We start from the raw sequence: 13,027 nt of genomic DNA, 5'->3' as shown, positions 1-13,027 counted from the left end.
CGCTTGGAGAGCTGATGCCTGGAGCTACCCCTGGCTCCTAGATCACGTAGGTATTTTTGGAACTGCTACCCCATGATAATATGTCCTTAGGGAAATGTGCTTGAGTTAGATAATCCTGTGTAGGCATCTGGGGAGCTAACACTGAGCAACCACCTGAAAACTTGGCACTGAGTAAAGGGGAGAAAAAGTGCTGTGCCCTTGCAGTTTGTAACAGCTTTTTAAAACTTTTTCGTGTTGAATAACCAGCCCTAGCAGTAGCACCTCCTGTCTGCCACGGAAGGTGAAGTGGTGGCACCACAGGGGCCTGTTCAGTCTGCCAACAGCCCAGCACAGTGACAGTTACAGTGGAGACACGTTCAGATTTAACGTCCGAAGGGTTGGGTTAGTCCATCAGCAGAATGAAGCCACTTAAAGGGGAAAAACGAAAAGGAGCAAACCAGAACCTGTGCCTGTTTTTGTAATTGCTTACTATTAGCTGCGCTATGGAAACGTTGTGCAGGACCCTTGAATAGTTCCTCTTGCTCTTTTTCTTTTCCTAATCTCCTGCTAAATTTTACTCTTGTCATTACAGCAACCGAGAACAACATTAAGCACATTCTACAAAAAAGTACTGACCCTGAAAAGAAGCATTGAAGCACCCTAATACTAATCCTCTGGTGTTCAATAGCACCTTCCATTTTTAGATTCACAAAGCAATTACCCATTAGTTACATCCGGGGAAACTGAAGCACAGCATGGTGAAGGGGCTGGCCCGTGATAATGCAACAAGTGAGTGGTGGAGTCCAGCTTTGTGCTGAAATCTCCTGCTGCCCAGTCTGCTCAAATGACTAAACATGGTGCCTTCAGGTTGACCATAAATATAAATGGTTTTGCATCATTTACAAAGAAAAGATTTTGTTTTTCAAACTAAACTACATCAGTTAATTTGTAAGCCCTACGGAAACATGTGCCTTGGCTGCACACAAGCATGTGCCAGTTTACTTGAAGCAGTGTTGCCCCTGCATGGGTGAGCTGATTGCATTTGAAGGGTGGTTTATTAATGCTCTCCTTAAACCACATAAACTGGCCACACACCCTTTTGCACTGGTTTAATGATGCTGATTATAAAAGTTCAATACTGTATGTAGACACGCTTTTAGTACTGCTCATACACTAACTCCTTGGGCCTGTTGGCTCCCTCAGCCTTCTGAATTAAGCCTGCATAGTTTACTGATAAAAAGCGTTCTACTAGTGTCAGCACTGCCTTGGCACCATAGTGGCAGAAATTCAAACTGCAGCACTGAGGATGGGGGAGGAGCTGAGGGCCAGAGGCAGAGTTGAGCTGGGGTGGGGCACATGATGTATGTATGTGGCGGGGGGGCATGGCAGGCCAGTGGAGCTGGCCTGGGGAGGGCCAGATAATGATAGGGGTGGCTGAATGGGATTGGGGTGGAGTTGGTTGGGGGGGGGGGTGAGCCTGGCTCACACTCCCACCCCCACCATGGGGGCTGGCGCAGGCCCCGTTGCTCCCCCGCCACTATTTCTCTGTGCTCCACAGTGTGGGGGCAGGGTGCTATACTACAGTATCAACATACATTCCATTTTAACATTTGATGGGCATCGAGCTAAAACATGACTAGGAGGCCTGCATTGTGGTCCCAGCACTACAGCACATTTACTACACGCTCTGGGACCAATCACCTAGACTGGCATTTTCAATAGCACCTAGGGAAGTTAATGGGATTTGGATGCCTAATGCATTTAGGCAGCTTTGACAATTCCAGACATTATGCCCACTGTGCCTCAGTTTCTCCAGCTACATAGCTAATCTGGCTTTGTGTCTGTGTCATGCTTTAATATTTAAGCAATTTGCCAGGTGCTGTACAAGAGTGAAATTCACTGCCTCTGTGCACGAGGCCTGAGTTGGCCTTGTGTGGGGGAGGAATGGAATGCCTTAAATCTGCAGGCAGGCCAGAGGGCTGACCTGCAGTATTTACATGAGTCTAGGAAATGCAGATGCCCCTTTAGTGCTGCGCCATGCACATCCCCTATGGGGCTTATGGCGGTAAAGCGCTTTGAAAAAGCCTTTGCAGCTCAGTCCAGCTCACCCCATATGTAAAATATGCATATAAAACATTTCTCTGTATTGATGTCAGCTGTTACTGCTCCCTAGAAACTGATGCCTTGAGCCAGACCCTCACTTACTAGCTACCAGGGTAGCTCCATTGAGTTCAGTGCAACTGCACTGATCATCTAGATTCTCAGCCTTTCTGGTATTGTCTCTCATTTCCCTAATGTTTTTGATTTTTTCCTTTAACCGCGAGGTATGTCTGGCAGCCTCATCTGGTGCTGCTATCAATGTAATCAGTATTTGTTCTGTTGTACTGATGATTGATGAGATACCATTCTCTCACTTTCTGTGCTGTACACGGAACTAGTTCCTTTGGGTGCGAGCTTATTTTGTTCAGACTGTCAGTACACTAACTCAGAGTTTGCAGCATGCTTTGCGCTCCTCACCTGGAAGATGGCAAGTGAGTGCAATGCATCATCATCATCATCATCATAATTGCCAATAGCTTTACCCTATCATACTATAGGGAAGCCCTAGCATAAAGTGTCATTGGCTCTTGGGAATTCTGATGAGGTCACGCTCACTTTTGCTTGGTGCTGGGAAGTTATGGGTGTGGGGGAGGTTTCAGTGTAGTCTATGCATAGGATGATGTGCAGCCTAGTTCTGAGGGCCCATGGAATCACTTAAGCCATTAATTGGGACTATGCACTGGTCCTAAGCATTGTGGTGAATTTGCCCTTAATGCTGAGGAGGTCTGGTGTATGACTGCAATGTAAATACATGCTGAAAATACACAGTAGTAATTGATGTTCTCGAGCTAGACAGGTTGGGAATGTAACAGGGTACTGGCATATTTTATTGAAAGGCAGTTTTCTTAAAGGGCCACCATGACTTTTGGAAAGAGCTGGGAATACAACTAATGTGAGTTTTAGTTAGAGGTTGTTTACTGTCATGAGCTAAATTGCTAGCTAACATCTGACTCCAGAATCTTTATTGTTGGTTGAGCCACAAAGAAGAGAGATTGATTTTCAGATGCCACCCTGAATCTGCAGTGCTAGCAGTTCGAAAAATCTCCTTCTGAAATGCAAATGGAATAAATGCATTATGGAAGTCACTGACTGAGCCTGAATGTTATCCAGTGAAGGACTATTTTTACTGGCAGTCTTCTGGCCAAAGCCCCACTTCAATGAGAGAGAAGTGCAGCCATGGAGGAACATTGAAGATGCCTGTCTCTACCTCGTTTAGTAAACTGTAAACTTCCAGTTTTTTAATCTAATCATTAGCGGGAGGGGATATTTTCTCAAGAGAAGCCAATATAAAAGGGTTGAAAGGTTGGCTGGGATAATATGTAATCCCTTGTGATAAGAGCTGTTTACAGAATTAGTAATCAAACACAAACGGGAACAGATAGTAGCATTTTTTATTAAATATTACAGTGGATCAAAAAGTACAAAATATCTTTTGCCTGCTATGTGATTGGGAAACTATTGGCACATAATACAGTATCAAAAGCATTAATAAGTACAATTTGGAAAACATACAAAATTGAGTGTTTATAGTTGGCTCAGCTTTATTTCTGGTAGTGTTTAAACTAATGCAAAGGTTACTCAATAACCTTTTAAACGGGATACTATATAATATTACTGGGCCATTTTGCTATATACAGATAATCACCTTACAGAGCATATAGGCTACATAACTTGAATCACAAAAAGTATACAATATTTACAACAAATGAACGTTAAAAAAGTATAAACAGCTAGTAGATTATGCTGCCATTATTAGAACATATTTAAAACTGGGGGAGAGGGGAACAAGGGAAATATCAAACACATTTACAGCAAACACCTAGTAAGTGCTCATGATAATAGTTTCAATGATGTCAGCCTCACATAAGTGAAATAATTCCCATTTCTCATTAAGATCATGACAATGGTAAAAGAAGACCAGCTGTGACCTGACTGACCACCACCACCACAAGAAAAAAAAAGTGACTACGTGGAACAATGATTTAAAGAAATGAACCGTTCTCTTTGAAGGCACACTGCACAAAATGTTTTGGTGACCTCACAGAAACTGCCATTAGACGCATCAACATAGTAAGATACAGTACTTAAGGACTCATGCACCAATTCAATAAGTTGTAAAGTAAATACTTAGTTGCAACAAACTACTTTGTAAGCCCCGATACAAATGGGACCTTATCTTGTCCAGTAACTAAATAAATAAGACAGATCTATTGTGAAATGCAATCATGACAGATTTTGACCCTTACTAGAAACATATTTTGTTGCGAAAGTCAGTTAGGTTCTGTTTTAATTTCTGTTTCCTAAAGTCAAACTCAAGTCTGTAACCAGAAGTTACACGAATATTGTTTTTGTTGGGCTTTTATAGTTAATTGAATCTCACAACCTTCAGAAACTGTAATGAATCTTGAACATAGTGCATTTGAATTGCAACATTTCTTGGCACTGGTTCTCGGTAAATATATTTATGACTCTATTGCCAATTAGATTCCACAGTTTCCTTTACAACCGTACCAATAACAATGGTTTTGATTGCACAAAGAAAAGCTTGTGCAATTTCATTCAATAATAAGGCCCCTTGAACTCAAACAATGCAAACAAAGCCCCATTTAAGACATTTTTTAAAAAAAGTAGTTCTCAGCCAATGGAGAATTCAATGGTCTTTCTGAAAGATCTCCCAGATTTCTGGTAAGAGTTTTTGAACAAATAATGTACTACTTCTGTTGGGGAGTTATGCCACCATTTCTTTTTATTTGTCCTGATGTTTTGCCCAGTATATTATGAGCTTCCTCAGACTGAAACAGCGAGTCTCCTCATGGAATAAATGAAGGAAAAAATCCCTCCTCCCCAACTCTGCACTGTGTTAACATTGTTTTAAAATGCTGTGATCAAATTCCAACATGTCATCAAAAGTGAAAGAAGAGACTTGATGTAAACAAATGCATGAATCCAGGATGTACAGAATATAAACAAGTAAGAGAAATGTTCAATTTTCTGATTAAAGGGCAGGCACATACATATTTGTGTTTGCTGTAGCTTTATACATTTCCTCCCAGCCCTTGATTCTTACATGATTTAGGCCTCATGCAACTTCACTAGAGATGCCTTCTATACTATGGCCTGTGACCAAATGAGCTTGTGATTTTTGTTTTCTGTACAGTATGTGGAATAGCAGAATAATCTGCATTGGCACATTTATGTTCTAGATTCTACTAGTCTGTTTATTGATCAATTAAATCTTGTTTTGCCATAGAAATATAAAGTATTTAATTGAAGAAAGTGGATCTTTAACAGTAGATGACTTCATAATTCTGGTTTCCACCTTTAGATATTAAATATGTTCCATCATATATTGTAGTTGGCATTATATCCTGGGAGGTTCTAATAAGATGCGTGGCATGCAAGGTGTTTCCATTTGTATTTGTAACAGTTTTGATCATGCTGCATTTGAATAATAACTGAGATGGTTTAAATCATAACCCATTTTCACATTGTAAAATACTTCCAAGTTTAACCTCTGTCTCAATGTCTATATTTGGCTGCAGAGTGGTGATGGCTCTCAAGTGACCATTTGCTTTGGAAGGTTCTTTCATTACGGAAACTCAAAACCTGCACTCATGGGCTTTTTATACTTACAAATTATTCCCAGTGACTGGGGTTGGTTGTTCAGCATGAGTGCAGAGGGCTATCACAAAAGGTGCGCAGGCTTTAAGTCCCACCACAGCACCTTTGACTTCAGTGGAGCCAAGCAGATTTTTGCCAGCTGAGAACCTAGCTCTCTGAATACGGTTTACCTGATGCATAGGCTTTGTGCTAGCTGGGGTGAGTTTCACTTGATGTGAACTAGGAAGAAGGGGCTGGATAAGTGAGCATCACTGCTTAACCCACTATTCAGACTACTGAACCTTGGGCTACTATTTAGTGGTATTCTTCTTTGTGGGGGGAGGCGCCTGTCCCCAGCCCATCCCTATTTCGAGGCACAGGACTCAAAACCTTTTGATTAAAAAATAAAGGTTGGCTCCTGTTCTAATTTTTGACATTCTTGACATATTCTTACAACCCACAAATCCGTCTTCTGGACTCTATTGTTATTCAGCAGCTTGTTGCCAGTAAGATTTTGTTCTTTATTTCTCTGGTATGCAGGAGGGTTTCACAGCCTAGATAAGGTAAGTACAATTGTTAACAAATTCACAGACCAAAAGCTTCTGTGGCTAGTAAAGCAGTGTATGAGCCATTGTGACAACACCAGTGGGAGTGACAGGTGCTCAGCACCTATCAGGAACAGACCTTAGAAAAAAAGAACTTTGTTTGCATCAATTGCATTGTTGTATAACCTACAGTATGTTTATAGCCTGAACCAATTGCTTCAGTTTGTAAACAATAATGTCACCACCAAAAAAGCTGCTCAAAAGTATAAGAACTGGAAAAATTACAAACACATACACAGACACACAGACACACAATTAGGACAGCCACAGCCTTTAAAATAAGTTGCAGATAAAATGATACTGTTTAATTTAAAAAAAAAAAAAAAGAGCACAGGATATACTGGACAAATGAAACTATATAAATTATGTGACCAAATGTGACAATGATAGTGCTCAAAGCGGATATGTACAGTCAAATTAAACAGTGTTTACCTTTCTGTTCTAATAGTGTTAAAATGAAGAATCTATTGCAGTTTTACTATACATTGCATTGATTGAACCTTTGAAAATCAGGAAAGTTACCCCAAAAAGCACATCTATTGATTGTATGTATTCCCTGCCTCTGCCTCTTTTTCAGATTCATCTTGAGTCCTTGACTGAATGGAACTATTTAAGGACCCTAATCCTCTACTCCCTGAAAAACAAAAAGCAAGTTTTTCCACTGGCTTCAAAGAGATCAGGATCTGTCCCTAAAGTTCCATTGGTTTGCTCTGATCTTTGCTCTCGACATATGTAAGACCTTTCAAAAAACTAATATGCAAAATGAAATGATTTGAGGAGTAGGTGTGGAAGCTGGAATTACAAACTGTAAAGTAGTTTTGTCTCAGTCAGATTTGAAGCATTCAGCTACATGGGATGAGACTACTTACTGGTTAACAAAAATATTGATTTCTAATTCTGCAAGACATTATCACAGGGAAAGGAATGTAGCTAACAACATTTTTGCTCAGATACTTTTAAAAAAAAAGGGGATTTACAGTTTTGTGCTCGGATGTACAGAAGACAGCTGGGAAGGTGGAAAGGCAGCTTGAGGATTTATAGCAGCTAAAGGATAAATGCTATTGTGCAAAAGGTCACCGTAGGAACTTCCTACAGGTGTTGCTGCAGCTAAGTGTCTATAGAGTTGCTGAGAATTTGCAGGGGATGTAAGAAATTGTCTTTGCACCATGAAGGAATGAATAGCCAAAGGCTGCATTAGTGGAGAAAGCACAGTCTGATTTTTCAAGTACTGCAAAGGATGAGAGTATCCAGCTGGGATGCGATTGTTCAACCCCGCACACAGAGTTCCTGGGTACAAGCCTGTGAAGATAGGAGTTGAGAGGGGAAATTTGTGGCTTTCCAACGTGTTGCCAGAATGTAGACCATGAACTGATTTGCTGCCTTCGCCCTCTCGGTCGGGAACCTTTTCCTTTGCAGGTACCTCCTTTGGTAAGTGCAGAGGAGAGACAGCTCGGATTTTTTTTTCTGAAATGACTTTGTCCAAACCCTCTAGGTTCCGTTTCAAAGGCCGAGCTGCCCCAGTGTTTTGGGGGCTACTTTTGCGACTTATAATTGGATGGACCATTCCTTCCATCTTTCTTAAATTCTCAAGTCTCTGATTCTGCTGTTTTCCGGACCTGTGAAGGGATTCACCATGTTTTTTAGGTGCTGACATGGTCATCGGAGAAACACGGCAAGCTTTGGGATTACAGTCTATGCTCACCCCCTGGCCGCCTGATGTATGGAACTGGGAAATACTTTTGCTTTCTTGTGGCACCATTGATGAATGTGGGAGACCAGACCCTGGAGTCTTTTCAGTCTGTTTGTGCACGCTCTTTGGAAGACTCAAATCCGTAGGCTGATCATCTGAAGAGGCTTCCACTGCAGTCTTTTTTTCTTGCTGATGCAAAGATGGGTGATAATTTAAATTAAGTTTTTCTTGGTGTTTGTGTTGAGTAAAAGTAGAAATATTTTCTGAATCTCTGAACATGTCTCGAGGGAGGTACTTTGATGTCTGTTCATTATTAAGGTGGTGTTCTGTGTGCCTATAAAGGCTGTGCAGATGAGGAGATGAGTAAAAGTCTGCCAAGAAACTGGGTACATGGGAATGCTGCAGTGCCCTTTTCTCATTCATTTTATCTTTGCAGTCCTGGATATCTGGCTTCAGTACATAAGATTCAGCAAGAGAGTTGAGGTGACGTTTTGAAAAATCATAACGCTTGGGATCTGGTTTACTTAACGTGTCAGGCTTAAAAGCTTCATTAATAGATTTCCTTTCCTCTGAATTCTTGGTTTTAAAACTCTGCACATGTTGTATTACAGATGGTCTATTAACTGCCAACGAATCAGAATTGAGGGCATGGGGAGCCTGAGATATGCTTGCAGACAGTTCATCTCTGCTGTTTAATTTCTTTTTGCTAATCAAAGGTGGAGGTGACCCATAAGCATAACTACATGACAGAGTTGCCCCACTGACCTGTGATAGAAGTTTTTTCTTTGCCAGTGGTGACATGATGCCTGGATTACCCTTTGAATAGATTAGTGGTGTGTAACTAAAACTGGAATCATTGTTAATGGAACCTGGCAGTTCCTTTTCTTTGAACATGTCAAAATTCTGTACCACAAGAACTTTGGGCGTTTGCTTTAGTGCGTTGTGTATGTCCTCGTTACCTAACTGATCCAGTTTCACTGTGCAGTTTGCAATATAATCAGCCATCTCTGGCAATTTATCGTCTTCCATGTTGTTTTGACTTGGTAACTGTACTGGTATTGCAGGGAAATTATTAAAAGGCAGTTCTTGGGGTTCACTTTCTAAACTGCCTGTAAAACTGTGTCCTCTTTGTTCTTGCTTTGTGTCATCAAGGGCATCTGTTGGGGTGTGCAAGTGTTTGTTGACTGTTGGCTCCAATATGACATCCTCTTCAGGAGGCACTGAAGCACTTGAAAAAGAGACTGAGTGCTGTACTTCCTCCTTGGGTTTTTCACTGTGGGAGCTGCTTTCCATCAAGTCTATCTTCTCCAGAGATACTAGCCCTGTTGCCTCTGGCAGAAGAGGCTGGGGCCCTTCAATGGGCTTCTTCGTCTCCTCCGATGCAGGATGCTCAGATAAACTTTTCTGGTCTGAAGAGTCTTGATCCTTCTCTTGTTCTGATGAAACCTAATAAAATGTTTCAATAGACAGTAATAAGAATGCAGTGCATGTTGACAGATTGCTTATAAAAGCAAATACAGTACACAGAAGCTTCTTTTGGAAATATTCTTGTCAATCATCTTGTTGAAATCTGAAAGCTTTAATACCATGTATCAGATTTTAAACAAAGCAATCTAAGTCCCCCAAATACTGGGAAATATACCCATACCCACATTAATGACACAATTAAAATAGCAAAGGCTTGTAACCAGACTATAAATAATTGGATCATCTGATGATTTGACCAGATAGTTTAATACTAAGGTTGTCTTCCTTCTGAATCAATTTCCTAAATAGATAATTGCACTTTTCACAACACAATTGAGAATATAAAATATTCTCATTATTCAGTCCCACCTATGAAAATTATAGACCAGTCCAAGTTGACTTTTCTTATTGTGTCTATATTGTAGATATAATCTAGTTTGGCTATCTTGAAATTCAGTGATTGCAGAATAGATGAGCCTCATTTGGTTCTACTTTAAAATGTTAAAAATTCTAGAAATAGAATACTAGAAATCAATGCTATAGACTGAGAAATCACTGGTATAGTTTAACTGGGGCATGCTTATTTATTAATGGATTAAAATGAAGTTGTCAACATTCAGTGAGTGTGTGCGCGCACCATTATAAATATAGCTTTTATAAGGTATAGTCAATGAGACTGCTGCTCTTTATGCTTCTCCATTAATAAAGCTTGTGTGCACAATTCGCACTATTCATTCCATTATGTAGACGAATGAACTGTGACCCTGGAGGTCATTATAACGTACCATCTGTGATACAGCTGACTGACAACCCCTTTCAAAATTGCTGTCATTCTCCTCTGACGTGCCTTGGCAGAAGAGAGTCAGAAAACAGCAGCATTGTGTGAGCCTTTTATTATTATTATTATTTTTTCTTACTTTCTTAGTTGTAAAGATAAGAGGCATCAAGAAAGTTCTTATCCAAATGCTGCATTATGGCCTATCATGTCAGGGAGGGATATAAAAGTACGTAATGAATCACAACCATCTTAAAGATTTATTTCTTCACAGCTGCTTTTAAATATTCCTCTATGTTGGGTTTTCCTATTAGTTACAGTATCTGTTAGTCTTCATAAGTACTGTTTTTTAAAAAAAACTAATAGCTGCCTTTTCCAGTTCAAATACCATCATTAGTCCTTCACAAAGTACTATCACTGGTCTCCTGAGATTATACAATTACAGGAAAATACCAGACAGATGAGCAAAGCAGGGGGAAAAGGCAAATCAAATGTAATAATTGTACATTCTGCTCTTTGTTTTTGTTAAGCAACGGTTTGAATGAAGTTTTAGCTATTTGAAAGACATGCACAGAGTAAGCTAATAACATTTTTTTCTATTTCATTACATTGAACAATGTCATTAGGACTCCAATAGAATAAAGGAGTCCAAAACTAAGTAATCAGCTAAAGACTCTAGTCTCCCAGTGACATCCCTGTTCATGTTTATATCCAGGTGAGTGGTGAATGTGTATTAGGAAAGACTGTATTCTTAAGTCTTTTCTTTACTTTTATAACTAATCCTGGCACAGACCATCCCATTCCATGGAAAGCCAGCTTCCTTGGTGGTGAGGTTTGACCTCTAAACCCCAGATGTGTTGGATCCTTGAGGATTTTCAGATGGCCAGAGCCATCTAGTCAGAAGCCGTGTGCTTCTGCACCTGTTCAAGCTTCAATGACCTCTGACTGCCTAGCAGTGAGGTTCCTTTGCAGACATGCTACCAAGGCCTTTCCTGGCTGTGACTGCCCCCACAGATGGGTTCACTGGAACCAATATACCCTTCAGCTGTACTATATGTTCTGATTAATGTTGCTGGGGACTGAGAGAGAGAGAGAGAGAGAGATGGTGTACATATTCTCGCCCCAGCTCTTGCCCAGTCCTCCCATCCCAGCCTGGATTCTAATCCTATCACCCTCAAATGTAGCTCCTCAGGAGCTGAACATACAGCTGAGCTCCTCTCTCTCGTGAACACTGTAGGGGCATAATCTGGGAGCCCATGGCATGGAGCCCTCACTAGATGCAAAACACAGATGAGTGCTGTAGCTGTGGATACTTCTATGCTAGAAAGCCCCTCAATTTAGGTGGTTACATAGTGCTTGTGCAGCTGTCCTGACCCTGCACCAACCCCAGGGGTACAGTCCATTATGTCATCAACCCAGAAGGCCATGTATAGCGGCTGGTCCCTGGGTAATGTTTTCAGGGGAGGAAGAGTTCCCCCTGCATCACTCAAGGTGGATGGATGGTTTATTGACAACTAGGAAGGCTAAGTGGGCTGTACAGGCTTGGCGTTCCAGATCTGAATAGAGCTTCTTGAGGGGAGTTCAATTCCACGAGCTTTGCCATCACTGAACACCCACCCATAGAACAGGTGCATATACCTTGCACTCCAAGTTACGCACTGGGCCCAGCCATCCAGTGGATAACTTGGCCCAGTAACATAGCCATTGCCAGAAAGAGGGACAGGATTTGGCCCTTAGTATTAAAAATATCCAAGTTACAGTCAGACAGCAGAGAATAATTCTGATACAGGAGGTAAAATTTTACCGCAGGAAACCACTATCATTTTGCATTACAGTGTCTATGGCTCTAATTCTTACACATTTCCGATAAACACTGCTAAGAACTCTTCCTGAAACTCACATACAAAAATAACTGCAGTTTAAGCAGCAGGAAGTCTGAGATACAAAACAACAAAAGCAAGGAAATGCAAAGTTAAGTCTGACACTCCATCCTTGGCTCGTTATGTTGTGCTTAGCTGCTGCAGTACATGTGGTATGTAACATAACTCACTGATCTGAGACCAGGGCAATAAATAACCAGGCACAAAGGGATGATGGAGGAAAGGAATGCTAGCCTTAACTTCACATTTCCTTGCTTTTGGCAATCTGTGTCGCAACCTTGCAGTTACTTAAGCAGGTTTTTGTGTGCTCTTTTCTTTATATATTTGTAACTAGTAGTGGAGATTTTTACCGTGTTTCTTGCTTTAAAACTGAAATTCAAGGAAAAGTCTCTCTCTATGAAGTGTCAACTTTAAAGGCTCTGTTGATCAAGTCAGTATAAAACACCTATTCTGAATCAGGCAGTCTCTTATGGGTCCATTGTAAACCTGACTTTTGGGGTTTTTTGACATGATTAGAAAAATTCACTGTACTTGAAACTTAGCACACAAGGCCTCAGCCATGTCCATATTTAGCTGCTTTGCTATTTTTAAGCCATAGAAAGGAGGATTTTTGGTAGTCATGTCAAACTAGATTTTCACACTGGTCTAAATCCTGTACATGCCAGACAGCAATTGCACTGAGGGGACAATACATGTCTTAAAAATTCTTTAAATATTTATTTCCAAGAAGGGTTGTAATGGCTCCAAATGTAGCAATTGTGATTTCCAAATAAAGGGGGACACAGTGTATTTTGAATGCCATAGACAACAACAGCTTGATTAGGTCAATGGCATAGGGTGTACAATATTGTATGAGAGAGAGGGAGTAAGATTTTCAAAAGTGTCTAAGAGATGTCATGGCACAAGTCTCAGTGACAGTCAATGGGACTTG

At 40.7% G+C, this 13,027-nt stretch overlaps 1 protein-coding gene across 3 annotated transcripts in view; it reads right to left on the bottom strand.

Annotated features, from left to right (window-relative positions):
* Positions 1-4,003: 4,003 nt before the first annotated feature.
* The window catches only part of ARID5B (AT-rich interaction domain 5B), a 143,785-nt gene continuing 134,761 nt past the window's right edge, over positions 4,004-13,027 (bottom strand). For all 3 annotated transcript variants that reach the window (XM_032784472.2, XM_075072585.1, XM_032784473.2), the window contains one exon: positions 4,004-9,420. In XM_032784472.2, coding sequence (XP_032640363.1) covers positions 7,258-9,420 — 2,163 coding nt within the window. In that variant the 3' untranslated portion in view covers positions 4,004-7,257. The remainder of the gene's footprint in view (positions 9,421-13,027) is intronic.

Source organism: Chelonoidis abingdonii, chromosome 15, assembly GCF_003597395.2.
Source record: "Chelonoidis abingdonii isolate Lonesome George chromosome 15, CheloAbing_2.0, whole genome shotgun sequence".
Lineage (NCBI taxonomy): Eukaryota > Metazoa > Chordata > Testudines > Testudinidae > Chelonoidis > Chelonoidis abingdonii.
This window is presented reverse-complemented; position numbering and strand designations above follow the sequence as displayed.